General features: G+C 43.6%; 1 protein-coding gene across 3 annotated transcripts in view; it reads right to left on the bottom strand.

Moving 5' to 3' along the window:
- The window catches only part of L3MBTL1 (L3MBTL histone methyl-lysine binding protein 1), a 420,932-nt gene that overhangs the window by 360,307 nt on the left and 37,877 nt on the right, over window positions 1–22,748 (bottom strand). For 2 of the 3 annotated variants that reach the window (XM_069243749.1, XM_069243750.1), the window contains 2 exons: window positions 5,694–5,918; window positions 5,440–5,578 (listed from right to left, as the gene is read on the bottom strand). In XM_069243749.1, the coding sequence (XP_069099850.1) occupies window positions 5,440–5,578 (139 nt within the window). In that variant the 5' untranslated portion in view covers window positions 5,694–5,918. The remainder of the gene's footprint in view (window positions 1–5,439; window positions 5,579–5,693; window positions 5,919–22,748) is intronic. The other variant, XM_069243751.1, reaches the window with a different exon arrangement.

The following is a 22,748-nucleotide window of genomic DNA, read 5'->3' as shown; positions in this document are numbered from 1 at the left end:
AGACTGCTTTCCGTACCCCTTTTGGGCACTATGAGTATCGTGTTATGCCCTTTGGACTGACCAACGCCCCTTCTGTTTTTCAACGATTTATGGATTCAGTGTTCTCTGATGTACTCAATCAATATGTAGTCATTTATTTGGATGATATCTTGATATATTCCCGTGATCCTGAGCACCATGTAGATCATGTCATACAAGTCCTGGAAAGACTCAAGAAAAAACAATTGTTTTGTAAACCTGAGAAGTGCGAGTTCCATAAATCTGAAGTAAGGTATCTCGGGTTTTGTATTAATCAACACGGAATATCCATGGATCCTGACAAGGTCAGTGCCATGTTAGATTGGCCTTCTCCAACATCCATTAAAGAAACGCAATGTTTTCTTGGGTTATCAAACTTTTATTGTCAGTTTATTCAGAACTTTGCCCACCTACAAAGTTTCATAACACAAACAATTAAGAAAGAGAACCTGAAGAAGGGTTTCATTTGAACCAAGGAGGCTGAACATGCGTTTCAAGAATTAAAGACAGCCTTTACCCAAGCACCCATGTTGCGTCATCCTGACAATACCAAGAAATTTATCGTCGTGACTGATGCCTCAGACAGAGCTATTGGAGCAGTTCTGCTGCAGAAGCAAGACAATGATGGATTGGAACATCCTATCTTTTATCTGTCGCATATTCTATCAGAGGCTGAACGAAATTATTCTGTACTGGAACGAGAACTACTCGCTCTCAAAGTAGCCTGCAAGGAATGGAGGCATTTCCTGATGGGTTCCAGAGAGCCTTTTGAAGCTAGGACTGATCACCGTAATCTCCAGTGTCTTCGGAGCTTTCAGTGTCGCAACAGTCGTCAGGCTCAATGGGCTTTCTTCTTTAGCCAGTACGATTTCGTGATCACGTACATACCTTATTCCCAGAATTTAGTGGCAGATGCCTTATCCCGTAGATATCCTGACATAGCCCAGAACTCCTCTCCACATCTTATTGAGTCTAGCAGGATTATCGGAGCTACTCAATCTTTTCAAGAACGCGTTCAATCCGAGTACCAGTTTCTGTCTGCTTCAGAATGGGATAAAGTGACTCCTTTTTTGCAGAAGAAGGACAACTACTTCTATCATCAACATGCTCTCTTCCTTCCTACCAAGAAAGTGCAGATAGAAGCCCTGCAAATGTGCCATGATTCTCCTATAGCCGGTCATCGAGGTATCAGGAAGACCCAGGAACTGCTTCAGCAATCTTTTTGGTGGCCTTCGCTAAAGACAGACACTGAAACCTATGTGTCAGCATGCCCAGTCTGTGCCCAGACTAAGACACCCCGAACTAAGGTGACAGGTTTATTAAGACCTTTACCGGTTCCTTCCGCTCCTTGGTGTACTCTATCCACGGATTTCATATGCTCTCTACCTACTTCCTCTGGTAACCAAGTAATCATGGTAACCGTAGATTCATTCACCAAGATGGCCCATTTTTCAGCCTTGAAGAAACTACCAACGGCCCCAGAAATGAGTCGCATTTTTCTACGAGATATTTTTCGCCTCCATGGTCTTCCTCTAGAGGTCATTTCGGACAGAGGGCCTCAATATGTATCACGTTTCTGGAGAGCCTTTTGTGCCTTCTTTAACATTGAGATTTCTTTATCCTCGGGTTTCCGTCCACAAACGAATGGGCAAACTGAACGAGTGAATCAAGAACTTCAGCAGTATCTGAGATGTTACTGTAATGCCACACAAAGCAATTGGTCGGAATATCTTGCTCTTGCTGAGTTCTCCTATAACAACACAATACATAGTGCGACCAAGACCACACCCTTTTATTGTAATTATGGATTTCATCCGAGGACTTTCACTACTGTTTCTCGAACATCCTCTTCTGTGCCTGCAGTCACTTCTTTTTCACGACAGATCCGTCGAATCCAGGGCCTACTTCACACTATTCTCCTAGCTTCGAAACAAGCTATGAAGCAAAAGGCGGATCGTTATCGGCAAGCCGCACCTTTGTATCAAGTGGGCCACAAGGTATGGCTTTCTTCCACATTTCTACCATCCCGGTTTTCCACCAATAAGTTCAAACCACGTTTTTATGGACCCTTTCGAATTTCGCACATCCTGAATCCTGTAGTTGTGCGTCTCCGCTTACCTCATACCTGGAGGGTTCATCCTGTTTTCCATGTGTCCCAGTTAAAACCCTTTGTTCCTGATCCTTACCGTCGCCAGTTCCAACGTCCACCTCCTCTTTCTATCAACGGACAGCCTGAGTATGAAGTCCAGGAGATCTGTGATTCCCGAATTTTTCGACGCAAACTACAGTTTTTGGTCAACTGGAAAGGATACCCCCTCAGTGACTATTCGTGGGAAGATGCTTCCTCCGTCCATGCTCCCCGTTTGGTTCGCCTGTTTTTTGACAATCATCCTGACAAACCTGGAGCCTCGGGGAGGGGACCTACTGTAACGCTGCGCTCTGACGCGGCGTCTCTTTCTGTCCTCGCGGGTGGAACACGCTACCGATATTCGGAGCGCCGTTCTCCGCGTTTTTTGACTATGCTTTCTGGGAAGCATATATTTCGCTCCCGGTCGCGCTACACTTACTTGTAGCCTTTTTTCTTCTTTCATTGTTGGTGGTGGGTTTTTTGTTGGGCCTTTTGCCTGTCTCTATCCATGTTGTGTCCATCTTGTCTTCTTCGTGTTTTTGTCCCAGCATGCTCTGTTTTTCTTTTATACTACTTCCTTTTTCCTATACTGGTCTATGGGCTTTTCCCAATCCAAGATGGTGTTACTTCCCTTTCCTGTGATGTCACTTCCCTTTTCTCAGTATATAAGTCAGTCAGTCTTGTTCCTCCTTGCGTTGCAAACACTTCGTTCTGGTTGTGCTGTTTGCTCCTGTTCTTTGTTCCTGCTTTTTTGCCTTGGGAGATTTTTGCCTGTTCTTTGTTCCTGCTTTTGCCTTGGGAGATTTTTGCCTGTTCTTTGTTCCTGCTTTTGCCTTGGATATTTTTGCCTGTTCCTTTTTTCCTGCCTTGTACCCTGGATATTGCCTATTTTTGTTTCCTGTTGTTTAGTCCTGTTTTTTCTTGTTTTCCTTCAGGAGTTCCTGTTAGAGGTTTTTTCCCCAGTGTTGGGGTTTTTTCCCTCTGGGACTCCTTCTGGAGGATACGGTCTGCTTTGGCGTAGCCTGTCAAGCGGCACCGTGGTTACTAGAAGGGGTCGCCCTTATCTGGGAACATCCAGGACCTGTAGAAGACTTGGTGTACTCGCCAATCCGAAATCCAGAGGTGAGAAGTCCAGCGCAGTACGTGACACAGGCGTCCTCTAGCTCTGACAAAATGGAAATCATGAAATAGGATTATAAAATGAACGAAGAGTAAAATGCAACTGCTCAGTGAGTCAGGGGACTGTCATTACAGGGTGAACACAGCTACAAATTACTGATTTCCCCAAACAAATTCAGTTGTGAAGTCAACTTTTGCCCACTGGCTAAATACTGAGCAACTATCCAACTTCGTCTACTTGCAAGTCGGAATAACTTTTCATGCCCGTAAAAATACCCAAAGTCACAATCAAAAGATTTTCTCAGTTTTGTATAAGTTCCCATAAACATGCAATGTTTCAAACTGATGTATGTGTATTGGTAATGCTGTAATAGGTGAGACAATGATACTTCAAGGAGACTTTTGGCGTACCTCTGTGGGGCCTACCTGGTAAGCGTGTTGTCTGTAATCTTAATTTACAGTCTGGCATGGGAGTTTCTTACAATGTACCTGGGAAAATGTTATGAGCAGTGAGTACATTAAGACACTAGACAAAATGTTTGTGTCCCAGGACATTACTTCTGTATAGATTGTACATGGGAGTATTTTCTGTTCCAGTCCAAGTGATAATCTTTGAATTTAAACAAAATGCAGACCTCCCTTTTATTTAAAAGTCATGTGATATCATAGGCAACGCTTTTTAGGATCAGAAAACATTTAATTTCTCCAGTGACACTTAGACTTCTTACAGTTTCAGCATGAGCTTTTCTCAAAGTACCATATTAGTTTCTCGATTTTGTGTTTCTGGTATGCTCCACTGGAAGCAGGCATGCCCGCTACACCTGCACTTTCCTTAATCACAACCACAACAAAATAGTGAATGTTTGATTCATTTTGCCTGTAACTACCATACTAAATAATGCAACAGGCAAAATAATACCAGATTTATCAAGCACTGACAAAGTCAGGTCTGGCACTGTGTGCCAGTTTATAGGCTTTACCAAAGATGCAGGGTGTTTTAATGTTTTGGTAGACCTCGACAATCAGTATGCATGGGAAACATCGCACTTCAAGTTGTGGCTAGTGTCATTTATCATTGTCTCAAGAGCTACTACCAGATCCTTAAAAATGTTCAAATATATATATATATGTATATATATATACATATAATTTTTTTTACAAAAACCCACAGCGGCTTTCAAGTCTCTGCCACTGAAAAGGACTTCTGTCTCTGTAAGTTACAACATTGTGACTCGGCAGAATGCCATCACTGAAAGAGAAAGGAACCAATGGTACACATGGTATGACCCAGTAGGATAGGGAGAGGGAAAGCAAAATGTGAATGACTGATGAACAAATGAATGGATAAAGAAGGCTGGCTGAAAGTCCCTTTTCGTATGTATATATATTTGTTTGTAAAATTACCGAAATCAAAAGTTCTTGTCTAACGCAGACCCAAAATCTATGTAAGGGGAACATAAATGCACAATGCTCTTCTTATAAAAAGCATTTCAGAATGTTTGTGGTTAAAATGGGATAGTAAAGATATATCATTCCTTAAATATCGGCTGACAAAAATATTGTCTCCTAACTATCGTTTACAAAATACCACCCCCCATGAAGTTAAGGATAGAAAATGGACACCGAATAAAAGGATATTTTTGTCAAGATCTTTGGGCGACAATGTTACAGTCAGACTATACTTTAGTTAGTGATATACTGCATATAACTGGGGGAAAATACCATTAGTATTGTAGCCATTGTAAGCCATGAGCTGGACAGTGACTCATAGTTAATTTTTGGGTGGCCACTCTCTGGATTGGTATAAACTGCTTGCAGGATTATTAAGGTTGACAAGGACAATAGCCACAAGTGTGGGCCCAGGGTAGTAAAAATGTGACATTGTAAATAGCTCATTTTAATGATCACCAAGGTACCGGAGTCGGAACCGAGAGACAGGCGAGCTAGTGCCAGCCTATATGAAGCTCAACATGGTGACATAGTGAGTAAAAAAGCACCCCCAAGAGTTATTAATTCAAGTATGGTGTTTACAATATTTTCTACCCCCCTCTTGTCTCTGCTCCTAGAATGAGGTGGCCACCTACAAAACAGAAATTACATCTCTGCGTCTCCATGCACACACCATGCCACAATGCCCTCCTCACATGCTTGTATGTATCTCTTATCCTTCTTACCTTGGGTAAATATTGAACCCTCTTTGGCATGCAATAGCTTCTCAGACAGTGTATTTCTCAGTGACTGTGCCTCATTTGGTGGCTCAGCAGACTCTTTGTTTTCAGCACTGGAAAATTCCAGGCTTCCATGATCATTCATCTAAAACCAGTATTTTAAAGGAAAAGTAAATAATGTAGTGGGAATTCAATTCAGGGAATGACAAACATCACAAAGTTAACTGCTGCAAAAGACATTTAATAGATTAGACATTTACCTGTAAATTGTTGTCAGGCACAGTGGCAAATTGGTCCTTCCTCCTCAACTCTTGGAGAGGGTTGAGAGATTAAACTCCGCTAATTTGGGGATATCACAGTTGCTGTTAAGGGTTCACTTCCATTCCCCAGCTCCAGTTTCTAACTTCCGGTACTTAGACTGGGATCCTGAGAAAAAAGCTGTATGTCTGAGGTGCTGCTTGATTGACTTATCACATTAGTGCTAGCTGAAAGAGAGAGAAAAAGAAGAAATCTGGCGTAATACTCTCAAATATAATATTGCATTAATACATTCTAATCCACATGTGAATGTGCAGTGCTTCAGCAATGGGAATACTGCCAAATGGCTTGATTTATTTTAGAAGGCTTGATCAAATAAGTACAACAGGAGGTGAGGCATAACTCAACTCATGACATTGGCTGTACAACCTTAAAAATGTTGCCCAAGAGAAAATGAAACCGTTCATGACTAAATGAAGAAATACATGGAAGGGCTACATTAAGCTCCATGACAGTGCTTGATAAATCCAATAAATGAGGCTTGATATCGATGGTGGATATAGGGAAAGAAACAGAATGTGAGATTAAGCATGCCCCCACCTGCCGGAGCCTCTAAATGACTCCACACTCAAACAATGGTGTTGATGGGTCACTGGAGGCTGAATGGTTTCAGGAAAAGGTTCTAAGTAATGGACTCCTTCAGCTGAATTAGGTTCTTCAAGCAAAGATCATTCAACTAGGTGAGAGATAAGGATGCCTTGTTAGCCCCACCATCTGTCACGCTGAGTGATGGAGAAGTGATAGAGGGAAAATGGTTGATTACCCACCCACATATAAGCTGAAGGTCTGAGCTTTAGAAAGCCAATGAACGCTCCTGGAAGACCAAACAGGGTGATTAGAAGCCTTTATAATTTTAGTACTTTGGCCTCTTATTACTATCAGAGACTTAGGAAGTGAGTCAGGAGTAAAAGGGACATTTAGTATGACAAAATGTATCTTTGAGCATGCAGTCACACTCTAGAAGACCTATTTTAAAGCCAAAGGCTAAGGGTGGCCTCTTATGCAAGGATCACAGTCAGGAACAAAATGAAGATATTGCCTTTCTGAATGGTACAGAAGTCCAAGATCCCCGAAGTGTTTATCATCCATTAAAACAGGTCTCCAGAGAGCACCTAGTGATCAAGTACAAGAATGAGTACGACTGAACAGTGTGAGACCAAAGATGCATAATAGGCTTTTTTTTCAATCTGTCACTTAAAGATGGTTCTTGTAGACCTTTCTGGCCATGAAAAACGGCAAACAGCAAAAAAGCTTGAGAAGAAAAATCCACAACATGCCTCCCCTCTTATCTCTCATTTTAAACAGCAAAGATACGCCTTTGGTCCTCACCGTAAGCTGTATACGTTTCAGGAAAGTCAGAAAAAAGAAAAGGGATGAGCATAATAGCAATTAATTGGAAAAATAGCTCTAACACTTAATGGAATAGTATACCATGCTAATTGGAATCACCCTAAAACACAAACAGACATCTCAACCAAACATACTACCTATCAATAACTGAAGGCAATGCTGCAAGATTAATAACACTAGTCTAATAGGATTCATTGACGCTACACAATAACAAGAACCATCTAAACAGCTTAATAATTTTAATTCATGAGCTCAAAGAATATACCTCTGAGGTCACTGACAGGTCACTCAATGAACGACCGAATCAAACTTAATGATATCACCTCACAATCGACTGGAAATCTTAAAAGTCAAACCAAAAATCTACACAACTTTACTTGTCACAAGAGAATATTTAAAAGAGCTCGATAACACCAATGCATAAAACAAGACAATCATGAAGACAAAGTGTCACACTAGGGCAGGACAAAAAAACTCACACAATCAGCAGGAAACACCTTGCTGTGCTCAATAATGCTACTTGATGACACAAGAAACTAAATAAAACTCTGAATTGTTCTAGCTAAGCAAACATGCATTTCGCTACATCATAATCCAGAAATATTACTGGCCCTCCAAAGTTATTTGACAGTGAAAATAGGCACATTACAAAATGCATAAAATAATACATTTCACAGAGGTAAGCTACTTAACCACACAACAAAAGAGAAGTCTAAAAGAGCATAGTAGTGCTGCTTCGCATCAAAAGAAATGTGTCTTGCTTCTCAAAGACATTACAGAGTAACAACATACTGGTATCCAAGATAATCACTACACAGTCCAAGAATAATTTCACTCATGCCATCAAATTAACGTAAGCATCCACAAACATTGTAGGTGCTCTGTCGTATGTGCCTGTGACTCACGTGAACACCTGAGCAAGTCAGTCAGTGATTACACTTATAAAGTGCCCTATAGCAAGCATTGCCCGTGACTAAGTTAACCAAAGTGATGTTAGTGTTATTTCTCGGCAATGACAAGTAAGTAAAACTGTTAATATGAACATTCACAAAGCGTGAACTTTGGCCAACTCTGTAAGTTCAAAGAGGAATATCTTTTGGGGAGGTATTCTTCAATTATAGAAATGTATAGCTTTGTAACATATGCTCTTTTCATGTGTTAGTGTGACAACAACTTTAAACTGAAGAAAGGAGTGTGCAATCAGGAGGTCACACCATTTCTGACTGATACTTTCTAGAATAGAACCCCAGCCTCCTTTCTTTGTGTGAGTACATATATATGTGTGTGTGTGTGCGTGTGTGTGTGTGTGTGTGTACGTGTGCATGCGTGTGTGTGTGTGTATAGACTGCTAAAGTGATTTTTAAAAGCAGGGATAAAGAGTTTGAGAGTTTAACACAGTCGCCTACTTTACAATTTCAAGGTAGCTAGTACTTATCAGCCATTATTCTATTCAGAAATCTAAGCTGGGAATTTGATGGATAGCTTTAACAAGGGAGCGAGATAAATGCTAATAGAGAAATTTGTTAATAAGCTTTAATATTTGAACTCCTTCACAAAAAGAGAAAAGGCAATTAAGTTGCTAACACACATAATAAATGTATCCAGACGACTTCGAAGATTAGTTATTTTAACTACGGATGTGTCTATTACATTTAAACAATACAGTATACTATTTGTTTCACATCGAGTTACATAGTAGCCAGCTAGAACAGTCAGAACTATAAACAAAACTGTAGGTGGTTTGCATCAGTATAGCTGCCACTGTATTACTGCATGAATGTGATAAGGAAAGTAGAGATAAATAATTGCACATTAGAGCTTCTTTAAACTGCCCACTGTTTTGAACATATCCTATTTTGATTGTTGATGGGATTAAAATAATATCCTTGAATTTCAAACTTTAATAATGTTTACATATATAATTTGTATTTTATTCATAGTCTCTCACTAAGAGCAGATATACAAAATGGAGATTTTATGAGTTATATTTACCACATAAAGGGTGTCTCCTCTCTGTGAAAGGTATTAACCTGAATAGTTGGCAATATCTTTTCCGGGGACCTATAATCACTGAGAGCACAACCTTAGAGGTGTTGTTAACCATCTTTATTTTTTTTTACCATAAAATGTCACTAGTCAAAAGCATATACTAATCGCGAAGCTGGTTTCTTTGCTCCATTATCAGCACTTCGACACAAGCTTAATAAGGGCACCTACGGATTCATGTTGGTCATAGATATGATCAGAAACACAACTAATACTAAGAAATTTTGTGAGGTCAGGGAATTAATGTTAAGACGTATATGCTTCGTGCTGTTCCCCATGTGTCCTTTGCCATGAGAACATATCATCCAAAACGGGGCAAACACTACTCCTTGTTGTTGGGAGTAGGCATTAAGGTACCAATGGCACAGACGGGACAAGTGAGGGAGCTCTGATGAGGTGCGTTCCCTGGGTCTGGTGAAAGACAAGACCATACTGTGGGGGCAGAGCTGAGCAGACACACATGGTACCCGAAAATGTGCAAAAGGAATCTGCCTGAGGAGACATTTAATGAGCGGGTAGAGTCTTCAAACATTTCTGACCCTGCATACCATAACCCATGCACCCTATGGTGTGCGTTTGGTAGATTGGGATGGCTGTACTAGGGTGTGCTGTGATGGGCTGCAAAAGTCAAGGTGACGCCCACATATGACCCTTCATTTTTGGTGTTGCTGGTCCACTGTCATAGCCTGCGTTCCTGCTGTTGTGTGGCCATAGATCTGAAGGCCTTGTGGTTGGCTATGAGGGCCTGAGGAAACACCCTGTCTCCCAGTATCACTGACTGTACCATAACCAGAGGCCAATGGTGAACCTGAGACTAGTACAACTGCTACCTGAATCTGCTGAGTGGGGCAGGTAGGGCAGCCTATGATAGATCTTGTGGTATGTGGGAGATGTTGAACAATGTAGTGTTCTATGGGCTTGTGAGCTAGGACCATGTTCATACTGAACTGCTACTTGATGAGTGAACACGATGGGCCTGCTTCACAAGAGTAAACTTTGACCAAAAGTCTACACTTTTCAGTATTCACAAAGATAAGTTATGAGTAGTATCTTTATGTCCCTACTCAGGGAGGAGTTTCTACACTCGGGGCAGAATATCTGCACTTAGGTTGGAGATCTGCACCGAGTGCGCAGATTCCGCCAAAGGAACAGAGTTTCCACTCTGAGTGCAGTGAGTACACTCTAGGTGCAGAGATTACACTCCGAGTGTCGAGAGTACACGCCGCACCTGGAGAGGTATCTCCGTTCCAAGTGCAGATGTAAAGATACTACTCATAAATGCCCTTTGTGAATACTGAAAGTGGTAAACTTAGCATTTTGTTTTAAGTTTTAACCAAAAGTCTAAGTTTACCTGTGCAAATCCGGCCCGATTTGTCAGTACCCTGAGAGTCATTCTGCAATTGAAATGTGTGTTTTGAGGACCGTTCCCATTCATCACTTGCTTGCACAGCGGCCAATAACTTAAGCGAGAGGGTCAAAAGACTGGAAGACAACATCTCCTGCAACTTACCTATTAAACACAGAACCCTCAGTGGCTGGATATGGACTGAAGACTTCATGTGTCTTAGGAATGCCTTATCACAGATAGAACATTGTCACCACACGGTAGCACCAAATTTTCTCTTCAACGTTGAGGAAAATTAAAAGGTACTAAGACACAACCAATCTTGTAGTGCTTGTCTGCCTCATTTAAGGTACCTTGTGTCAATTCTAAGATTAATGAGTTATGTTCCTGGCAATGCAGCCATTTGCGCAAGATAACAGCAAGTGTGACTAAACATTTTGCAGAACAAACCAATAACCTCATTGGCTATCAAGCACAAAATAGATGCAGTACCATTGAGTTAATTTAATGAGAAATGAGCAAAACAGCCTGACAGAATGTAAGAAGAAAACAGCCATAGTCAAAAAAACGAAGGGGATGGTTGTATCATTCAAGCCAGAAGTCATACCTTTGCACAAATAAGCAGAAGATTTGACGGAAAGATTTAGGTGCCTTGAAAACAGAGCTGAAAATGCTTAGAACAGATTTAGACACAACAACATCTTTAGAGTGAATTAGAGGGTTCTAATATGAAGCTCATCATAGAGGGTTGGGTTAACGAAGTCTTTCAAACTTTTTCTGCACTGAACAAGCACACAGAGCTCCATCCCCCTGCCTCCTTCCAGAGCCTGAAATAGGCCCTTAATCATCAGGCTGTTGAATTACAGAGATAAAGACACAATATCTCAATCATCATGACATTTAGGCCCCATAGACTTTCAGAAAACGTCTGTCTGTAATTTGTTTGATTATTCACAAGTGGTGCAGCACAAGCGTAAATCATACCTCACAGTAAAATGCAGAAACAGACACTTAAATATTAATTATATGATCATTTTCCCTGCTAAACACAAGGTGCAGATGCATGGACAGACTCACATCTTTAGAAATGCTGCCACTGCTTTGGAGTGTGAAAATGTCATCGAAAATGCTCATGAAGTTTGAGATCAATCAGATCAAGGATGGCAATGGTGCAGACAATGGAATACCTTGCGCAGAATGTATAGAAGTAGTGGCTGAGGCAAAGCAGAGAACCGTTTAACTGGGTTCGGCAACAGACAACCATCTCTGATCAAGATCTCAAGGGATTGACTCAAACACAGAGAAATCATTAGTTGATTCAACCTCCACCCCTCAAATTACTCCAATAGCCGATGAAATCACCTGGAGCAGAATGAAATGTTCTTTAAAGATAACAGCTGCTCATCAGCCACCCTTCACTTAGGCAGTATTCAGACTTGTGATTCTGCATTATTAAATCACCTACAAATTAGCGACAACCAGTATGGGATTGTCATGTGCTGCCTATAGCGAAGGACTGACTTGTATCTCCCTTGATCCTGTTTTCTTTGTCCTCTCCAATTTCTGAATATACTACCACTACCATTGCATCAGAGGTAAGGGTGAGTGCTACAATCTCACATGTGGGTTGTAAATTGAGTACATTTTGCTTCAGCCACCACGTCTATCCTCTATCTCTTTTCTATTGTAGTTGTGTGTTATAAACGTTTCTAGAGAAATGTTGAATGAAGTTCACCAAAACATCCCCATGGGAGGGCAAATTTCTGAGATTAAGGTCCTAGTTGATGAAAGAGCCAAGAGGTTCTATAGAATCAGATGAGAGAGAGCAGCTGTAGCAGAAATTGACAGACTGTTCTTTGTAGAAACAAGGCACAAAATGTTCTTGTGCCTAGTGCACTAACTCAATGATAACTGGATGTCACAGAATACATTCGAAGTAAATGCCACTGCCTCACAACAGGGAATACTCTACAACTTTACCGCTATGAACATGAGGGGTATGGCAGGTCCTTCTAAATGATAGGGGGCTCACATTTACATTCCATACAGAAAGGCACACACTATGGGGGTCATTATGACCCGGGCGGTCGGTGATAATGTGGCGGTAGTACCGGCAACAGGCTAGTGGTACATACCGCCACATGGTGACAAAGGCGGGTTGGCTTATACCACACCGACCGCCTTGGCGGTAGCAGCCGCCGGGCCAGAGATAAGAATCTCCAGCCCGGCGGCAGCGAATGTACTTGCGGCGGCATTTTGACCCTGCCTACGGCCATGGTTTTTGTGGCAAAACCATGGCGGTAGGCCCTACCAGTGACAGGGAATTCCTTCCCTGTCACTGATAGGAGGTCCACCCACCCCCCAACCCTCCCCATATGCCCCCACCTCCCCTCCATCCACGCTCCCCCCCTTTAAATCACCCGCCCCCCATACACACACAATCGCAGACACATACCACGCATACACACATTCACTCACACAGGCATACACACATTCATACACGCATGCATACATTCATTCACGCACACATCCGTACCATATTCACACTGACACGCAGACACGCATTCACATTTCCATTCATACACGCATTCTCACACATGCATACACGCACGCAAACAACACTACACACCCATTTGCATTCATGCACACTCACACATTCATGCACACAGCCCCACACACACACACACAACACCCCCCACACCCCTCCCCTGTCAGAAACCCAACTTACCTGCATCCAGGGGGTCTTCCGGCAGGGGACGGGGTGCTGCTACCGGCAGCAGCGCCCACCAGCGGGGCACCGCCAGGCCGTATTATTTTTCATCATACGGCCGGCGGCAGTCTACTGCCGTGGCGCTGCTGGTGGTAGCAGTGCCACCTTAACATCATCCGCCAGTATGGCCACAGCTGGATTTCCACCCTTCTTGTGGCAGAAATCCGGCTGTGGTCATAATTTGTCAGACGGATGTTAGCCGCGGCAACGGTCTTTTGCCGGCCGTCACCGCGGCGGTAGGCGGCACTTACCGCCAACGTCGTAATGTGCCCCTATATCTTTAGTAAGAGAAAGTGAAGCGGCCACATCTACAGTACAAAATACTCCTCCTTTGTAAGAAAGAGGATTATATGGGTTATGCCAAGGGTTCCCTTCTGTTGCACTAATACAATAACAGATTGGAACAGTAGATGTGTCATTAAATAGTGCACTACCTGAATTGGTAGGTGTCTATGCACCAATTGTTACACCTGTAGTTCTACTTGCCCAGCTCAAAGCTACATTGCCCTGAACCCACTGGTACACACGATATGGGAAGATGGTTTTATTTGTACCTCCAATGTTGTATTTCTCCCCTCCCAGGGTCACCTATAGTTAATGCAGCACACAAGCATAAAGAAGGGACAGACAGGTGAGGCTTGCATCATGCCTTGAGAGAATCACACCATGTCAACACAGAGTTGTACCTCACAAAAGATTCTGCAACATGGAATATTTGGGAATGACCTTATCCTAGTATTCCCTTCATATTGCTGTCAGTTACCTGGAAAGAAACACATCCACTCGCATTCCATGAGGGAGGTTATTCACCATATTGCTATAAGACCCAGCTTTTAGAGTTACTATACATGATCCTTTAATTAATAATCTGAGGAAACTACCTACTAGAAGGGCTACACTGGTACTGAATTGGAGGCTTTCAAGTTAGTGATTAGTGGAATGTGTATCAAAACAGTTTGTGAAGAAAGAGCATATTTGATGAAGGAAATGTTAGAGCAGGAGAGAGTACCTTGAAGCCATGGATAATAAATCAGAGCCTTGCACAAAGATATCAATGGTACTGAATGGTGCAGAACTTAAGATGCAATTTGCGCAAGATGACTTCAATGATGTCTACACTGACCACTATTCGTCCGATGCTGATCCTGAAGCCCTTCTACGAGGGACTACTCTGTCTACATTAACACAGGAGGAAAAAGAAGAACTAGACACTCCTAATGTCCTAACAGAGACTTCATGTGAGATCACCCTATTTCCTGGTTGGAAGACCCCTAGGTACAGATGAGCTCCTACCAGTTTTCTAAAGTAGTTTGAAAAACTGTTGTTTGGCCTACTGGGTGTATATAATTTATTACTGGAAAACAGCAGACTGCTAACTGCAGCCACAGAGGCTGTGGTGGTGGTGATGGAGATCTAGGAAAACTGACTATGATCCCACAGACAGGATATCCTCTATTGATGGCAAACACAGATTACAAAACACTGGCAAAACAATGGCAAGTCGACTACTAAGAATCTTCCCATCCACAGTCCACCCTGGCCAGAGTGGGTTTTTTCCCGGCCACAGTATATCACCCAAACTGAGATAATTATTTCACATAGTGGACGGCCTGCCGGGTGGAGCTGCATAGACTCAGTTGCTTCACTGGCCATTGAAAATGCCTTTCACACACAGGAATGAGGCTACCTTCATTGCGTTCGGCCAAGCCAGGAAATGTGGACCTCGCATAACGCAGTGAACCTAAATACTGTGTACTGAGCTGACAGCCTGGGTCTGTGTGTGACACTTGCCAGGGATACTTCCCATATCCTCTGCTATTTGCACTGCCATGGAGCCAATGGCTTGTTCAATACAGGTGTCGTAGCAGACAGTATATCACATATTATTTCTCTATGTGAGGGTGATACTCATCTATATTTAAGGGAAACCCTGTGTGACTTGCCCTAATCATTAACATATTCAAACACTTTGCCAATCTATCTGGCCTAACGGTCAACGGGACAAGTCACATTCAAATATCTGGGTGTGGAAATGTTTCATATAGATGGAGAAATATACAAGAGAAACCTGTTAAGAACTATGTGGTCTCTTCGGGATGGGTGGATTTCTTGAAGCACCCACACACACCATTGCGGGGCATGTTGCATTAACAAAGATGGTGATGCTCCACTGTTTCTTGAATTATTTTGCAAACCTGTAATAGTCCCTCCCTCACCTTCTTTCAAACTCTGCTTAATATACTGTGGAAAAGCAGAAGGAAAAGAATCTGCATTGCAATGTCTTATGTTACCACTTGCTGAAGTCAGGATGGGAATCCAAAATACCAAGAAATATTAGCTGGCAATAATATTACAGTGGCCAGCTCACTGGTGATATCAGGACATGAGAAACTAGGAGTAATGACTGAATAGAATGCTGCCACCAGAATCCTATGTGGTCTCCATCTGGGGTGAACGCGGTAAAACTCAGACTCTACCCAAATTGGTACAAACAGGACATAACTGTTGAGGAAGTAGAGTCATATTCATGAGAGGGAGAAAGACATATGCCTTGTGCTGCACCTGTGGTGCCAACCAGGATTCTGATTAGTCAGCCAGTGATCCAAAGGGAGAATTTGGTCTAAGGATGAAATCTTGAGATTTGGGAACTTTTTTTAAGGTTGACTCCCAACTTCTATTTGAGAAGAATAGGCATACATATGATCTTCCCACAGGACAATTTTAATGGATGGTCATCTGACAAGACTTGTGTATCGTACCTGCAGTTGCAAAAATTCTGAACCTCCTTTACTTCGGACTGTTTTGCTGATTCTGTTGCTCGGAGAAGGGAGAAGAGCCATGACCTAGCTGTACATGGCCTTACACCGAATGGATTATTTTGCTTTCAAATAAGATTGAGGCAAGGTGGGAGACAGAGCTGGGCTGTGACCCTCTAGTAGAGTGAGTAATAAATCATGCTGCCCATGTGTCTATAGAAGTGCAATTTGTACTTCTGTATTTTAACTATCTCCATCAAACATACCTGATATTTAAACATATAGGCAGGATGTATAAGACTGCAAGTACCAGGTGCCCCAAATGTGATGGAGATAATGCTCATTTTTATCATATTGTCTGGAGTTGGTAGATGATGGGCTTCTGAAGCATGCTGACTCCCAAACTGTCAGCAGTAACAGACAAAAGCAGTTACACAGCCCATGTAAATTTTCTATCTGGTATTGTGGCATACACAAAAAAGACATGGGCAGAGATCAGATTAATTTTTTGGGCTACAGTATTAGCCCAGAACAAGATAGCAATGACTTAGAAATCTAGCATGGCCCTACTACTATTAGGTGGATTTCCGAGGCTACAAACCGGAGGAAACTGGAGGTAATTTTATCGGAACCAAGGGAACAAGGATAGCGAAGGACTTGGCATGAGCCAGATAAAAACGTCAACAAAAGAGGGTAACCCCCTGTAGACAGAATCCATAACTGATAGCAGCAACAAATGAACATGACCTACTGTGTTAGGTTTGCATTGAGACCAGTATTAGATGTTCCGTCTCTTGACATGGTACTGAAATTTTCGAAAGTAAAATAAGTGTTCCTCATTTACACATGTCTCACATATCAATGACTTCTGAAGTAGTAACAAATGCACAGCGCTACCATGTATTTCTGCTAGCAATTCATAAAAGATATGTTTCAGATTAAGGAACACTGCATACTAGTGTTATTGTTTTTTGATTTTGTTATTATGTTATGCCACTGGAGTAAGACAGTATCTCACAATGTCGTAAAATGAAAGTAATTGGCATGCAACTTGTAGTGCCGGCTGTTTGTATTAGATATGAAAAATGAATAAAAACATTTGTAAAAATAAAAACATAAGGAAGGGTGTTTAATGATGAACGTGCACATAATTAAACATTATTTATAGCAAAAAAGGTTCAGGAATGAAACACATGCTTTATGTGATCATTAAATGAGTTTGCACGGTTCCTATACAAGTAGTGAAGAGCATGTTTGATAAAAAAAAAACTGAAAACATTAAAGAAAAACTGAAACATAAAATATGGGCTATTTCATGTGGCTTATTTAAAGCGCTATATAAGTCAGAAAACAGAACACACTGCAAATCTGTTCAATGTAAAGTACTGTACTCCAGATGTAATGACTCATTATGTACTGGAATGTGAGGTTACACCACCACCCACAACCATTGAGTACACCTCCTCAATCAGGTCTAAGGAAAAATACTCCTGTAGATTCATCGTTTTCATCAGTACTAAGTGAGTCTAATGCTTTGTTAAGGTTCTAGGTTCCCGACCCCAGTTCAGAAAAGTAAAAAAAAAAGAAAAAAGAAACAGTGAGAAGGTCAAATAATGGGGGCCAAGTTTATGAAAGAAATGTGGCAATGTAGGTCTCAGGGAAGCAGAGAGATCTAAATAAATGTAGGTAAATTCAGAAAAGGATTTAAAGAGAGATCAAAATGAAACTGACTGATTGTGAGGGAAATCTGGAGCAGATCTCTAGCCCTCCATGTAATGCTTGGAAGACTAGTGTCAGAAAGGGAAAAATAACACTTAGTTGGTCTACAGAATTGAAGATGAGTTTCAGGTTTATGCAGAATTATCAAAAGTTAAGAATCGCTTCGAAAAATCAATAAACCTGTAATAAAGAATATATTAGTTTCAGGGGATGCATATAGATCACTGGGTGGTTTGACCTACGGAGAGAAGACTGATGGTTTGGTGTACTTTCCCAATTTTGATATAATGTAATGAGTTTCACTATTCTTAATTAAATCAAAACAAGTGGACAAGAGTGATATCTGTAAGAAAAGAAGGAGTGATCAAAAAGAAAACTGGAAGAGAAAGCAGGCCTACCATGGCTGAGTCATACTTTCTCTACAATGCCAGAAACATGTTCACTTTGAGAAAGTGGAAGATGCTAGCTCTTTTCAAACCGGAATGAAGAGCAGGTGTAATTTAGGAGCATTGTGGAAAGGTTGCAGGAAGGAGGGGAGTTGGTGGGGGATAGAAGAGGGGACAGAGAAAGATGTGAAAAGGAGTGCTGGGTGTTGTGCAAATTACAACATAACGTGCAATGCTCTGCCACTAATTTTTTATTGAATTTGTAAAAATGGCTAGCCTTTACATAGAAACAGAAATTGCAAATGCCGTAGTTGAGGCATGGGAAAGGTACTATGCTTGTGCATCTGCAAGAGTAGACGAACATAATTTTTTTAATTAAAAGATTTTATTTAGTAGAGGGTCGGTAAGGATGTACTTAAAAACATATTTGTGTGCAAGGAGTTAGTTACTCTAATACCTATGCAGCGGGAAGAGTAGTGGGCATAGTTGTGAAGAAAAGCTTTTATTTATGATTGAGCAGGAAAGTGCAGTGTGTGGGAGATGGTCATTCTACTGTTACCACGAGGTCTCGTAGAGTTTAGTGCTGGCATTTACTATGGTCTAATAGTGGGTGATCCTCGCCCCCTGGAGAATCTGGTTCTGGAGCTCGCTTAATTCATTTGATTGATGGTTTTGAGGAGGGGGAGATTTTATTGTTGCAGTGCAGGCAAGGGAAAGAAAATCCTTAGCACAAACTGGCACCTCTCTCAGATGTACTGGAGAGCGTATCAGGGGGTTCTTTCAGAAGTAGAAGTCAGAAAAGCATCTGAAAGGTAATAAAGTAATTTTTAAAGGTCATTTGAATTTAATCAATGAACGAACAGTATATTTTGCATATAAAAGAGGAATATTCTTTTCTACTAGGAGGGGAATAAAACAAAATGAGGAGTTATTTCAGAAAAACAAGAGTAACTGGAAGCTCAAAAATCAGTTGTGAAAGCCTACTCATCACAAAAGGTACCGGGGAAGTGAGGAAGATCTCACTTAAGCAGAAACCTACTCATCAACAGACGAATCTTCAGAAAACGTTTGAGAAGAAAAAACACAGAAAAACTATTAGCCTGGACAATCAAAATATGAATTAGCATAAATCAAATATGAAAGATAAAGAATAATGTTATATAACGGAATGGGAAAATGGAATAGGAACCTATACCAACAACGCAAACCTTTCTAAAATTTTACCAGGATTTGTACTGAAAGAAGCTTATTCGTTCCCGCAGAGAAGGCTTCATTTACTGAGAATGCAGCCTTAGAAGAGTAAGTGGAGGTAAATGGCCTGTCACACATCTGAGGAATTTGCCAATGCAATTACACCACTGGCATTAGGAAAAGTGATTGGAGAGAATGAGCTAACAATTATTACCAGAAGAGGTTTATAAGATCTATTGGGAAGCGTAGGCTTTGAGGTAAAGGACGTTTTCAACATAATTGTTTTGGACGACCAAAATTCAAAAACGGCAAATAACTAACTACTGTATTGCAGCTCTCTCAGGTTTCTCAAAAGTGAGTACTCACTAACAGTTGGCTTGCACTAACTCCTGGAATCTTCACAGCTTTATAAATGGTCCAAGCAAACGGTTTTATTTTGAGGACTGTGTATAATTCAATTTGGAACAATAGGTCCTTAAGCACTTTGATCAATCAATCAATCAATCACTGCATTTGTAAAGCACGCTACATACCCGCGAGGGTCTCAAGGCGCTGGGGAGGGGGGGTGGTGCTACGGGTCGAAGAGCCAGGTCTTGAGGAGTCTTCTGAAGGCCAGCAGGTCCTGGGTCTGTCGTAGGATGGTGGGGAGAGTGTTCCAGGTCTTGGCGGTGAGGTAGGAGAAGGATCTGCCACCGGCGGTGGTTATTCGGATGCGGGGGACTGTGGCGAGGGCGAGGTTGGCTGAGCGGAGGCTTCGGGTGGGGGTGTGGAAGCTGAGTCGGTTGTTGAGGTAGGTGGGTCCGGTGTTGTGCAGTGCTTTGTGTGCGTGGATCAGGAGCTTGAAGGTGATCCTTTTGTTGACGGGGAGCCAGTGCAGGCCTCTCAGGTGGAGTGTGATGTGGCTGCGGCGGGGGACATAGAGGATGAGTCGGGCCGAGGTGTTCTGGATGCTTTGGAGTCGTCTCAGGAGCTTGTATGTAGTTCCTGAGTAGAGGGCGTTCCCATAGTCGAGTCTGTTGGTGATGAGGGCCTGGGTAACGCTTTTTCTCATGTCGAGGGGGATCCATTTGAAGATCTGCGGAGCATACGGAGGGTGTTGAAGCAGGACGCGGGGACAGCGTTGACTTCCATGGTCATGGAGAGAGTGGAGTCGAGGATGACCCCCAGGCTGCATACGTGGTCCGTGGGTTCCGGGGCTGTGCCTAGTGACGTGGGCCACCAAGAGTCATCCCAGGCTGATGGGGTGGGTACGAAAATGAGGACCTCCGTCTTGTCTGAGTTCAGCTTCAGTCTGCTGTCCTTCATCCAGTCAGCTATGGCCTTCATTCCTCGGTGGAGGTTAGCTTTGGCGGTGTGGGGATCTTCGGTGAGGGATATGATTAGCTGGGTGTCGTCGGCGTAGGAGATGATGCTGAGGTTGTGTTGTTGTGCGACGTGGGCGAGGGGGGCAATTTAGATATTGAACAGTGTCAGGCTGAGGGAGGATCCCTGTGGGACGCCGCAGATGATCCCGGTGGTTTTGGAGCGGAAGGGTGGGAGGTGGACGCTCTGGGTCCTGCCGGAGAGGAAGGATGTGGTCCAGGCCAGGGCCTTCTCTTGGATACTGGCGTCATGGAGGCGTGCTGATAGGGTGCGGTGGCAGACCATGTCAAAGGCTGCTGATAGGTCCAGAAGGATGAGGGCAGCTGTTTCTCCTTTGCCCATCAGGGTCCGGATGTCGTCAGTGGCGGCGATGAGGGTTGTCTCGGTACTGTGGTTACTGCGAAAACCGGATTGGGAAGGGTCCAGGATGTTGTTGACTTCGAGGTAGCGGGTCAGCTGTTTGTTGTCAATCTTCTCTGTCACTTTTGCTGGGAAAGGGAGCAGGGAGATGGGCCGGAAGTTCTTGAGGTCCTTGGGGTCCGCCTTGGGCTTCTTCAGAAGGGCGTTGATCTCGGCGTGCTTCCAGCATTCTGGGAAGGTTGCTGTCTCAAAGGAACAGTTGATTGTTTTCCGGAGGTGGGGTGCGATGGCTGCGCTGGCTTTGTTGAAGACGTGGTGAGGGCAGGGGTCCGATGGGGATCCGGAGTGGATGGAGTTCATGGTTTTGATGGTGTCTTCGTCGCTGACGCTGGACCAGACGGTCAGGCGACTAGTGCGAGTGGTAGTCGCAGGGGTGGTGGACTCGGTGGTGGGTGCGGGGTGGTCGGAGTTGAAGCTGTCGTGGATGTCGGTGATCTTGCGGTGGAAGAAGGTTGCCAGGGAGTCGCACAGGTCTTGAGATGGCGGGATGTCGTTGGTGATGGAGCTGGGGTTGGAGAGTTCTTTCACGATGCTGAAGAGCTCTTTGGTGTTGTGTGCGTTGTTGTCTAGGCGGTCCTTGAAGACGGTCTTCTTGGCGGTCCTGATGAGTTGGTGATGTCTGCGGGTGGCGCTCTTGAGGGCTGTGTGGTTGTCTGGTGTTCGGTTGTGGAGCCATTTCTTCTCCAGCTTCCGACAGGTGTGCTTGGAGATCCGGAGGTCCTCGGTGAACCAGGCGGCTTTCTTGTTGGTGTGGTTGGTTGTAGAGGTCTTGAGAGGGGCGAGGGTGTTGGCGCAGTCGTTGATCCACTGTGTGAGGTTGGTCGCGGCGGTGTCTGGGTCGGTGGGGTCGGTGGGTGGTCTCAGGGCGAGGGCGGTAGTCAGTTGGTCCTCGGTGACCTTGCCCCAGCAGCGGCGTGGTAGCTGTTGGGTGCGGTGGTGTGTGGTAGGTTTTCTGAAGGTGAAGTGTACGCATCTGTGGTCGGTCCAGTGTGGTTCGGTGGTGTGGTTGAAGGAGACGTGGGGGCTTGCGGAGAAGATGGGGTCGAGTGTGTGTCCAGCAGCATGAGTGGGTGTCGTTACGAGCTGTTTGAGTCCGAGGTTGGCGAGGTTGTCGATCAGGGCGGTGGAGTTGGCGTTGTTGTTGTTCTTGAGGTGGAAGTTCAGGTCCCCGAGGAGGATGTAGTCCGTGGAAGCGAGGGCATGGGTGCTGATGAGGTCGGCGATGGTGTCACTGAACTGTGGGCAGGGTCCGGGAGGTCTGTAGATGAGAGTTCCTCTGAGGGTGGTGTTGGGGTCGGTGTGGATCTGGAAGTGCATGTGCTCGGCGGTGGTGAGGGTGTCATCCGTGTTCGTTGAGATTTTGATGGAGTCTTTGTGGATGATGGTGATTCCTCCTCCCACTCCGTTGGTGCGGTCTCTGCGGGAGATCTTGTAGCCCTGTTGGATGGCTAGGGCGATGTCTGGTGCTGAGGTGGCGTTCAGCCAGGTCTCAGTCAGGAAGGCGACGTCGGGCGGTGGAGTCTAGGAGGTTCCAAAGTTCGATGGCATGCTTGCGAGCGGAGCGGGTGTTGAGGAGGATGCAGCGGAGGTGGTTGGGTTCTCTGGCTGGTGGTGTGGAGGGTTGGATGCTGGTGAATCTGCAGTTCCGGCAG

This window comes from Pleurodeles waltl, chromosome 7, assembly GCF_031143425.1.
Source record: "Pleurodeles waltl isolate 20211129_DDA chromosome 7, aPleWal1.hap1.20221129, whole genome shotgun sequence".
In the NCBI taxonomy this organism is placed as follows: domain Eukaryota; kingdom Metazoa; phylum Chordata; class Amphibia; order Caudata; family Salamandridae; genus Pleurodeles; species Pleurodeles waltl.
The sequence above is the reverse complement of the archived record's forward strand: the minus strand, read 5'-3'. Positions and strand labels throughout refer to the sequence as shown.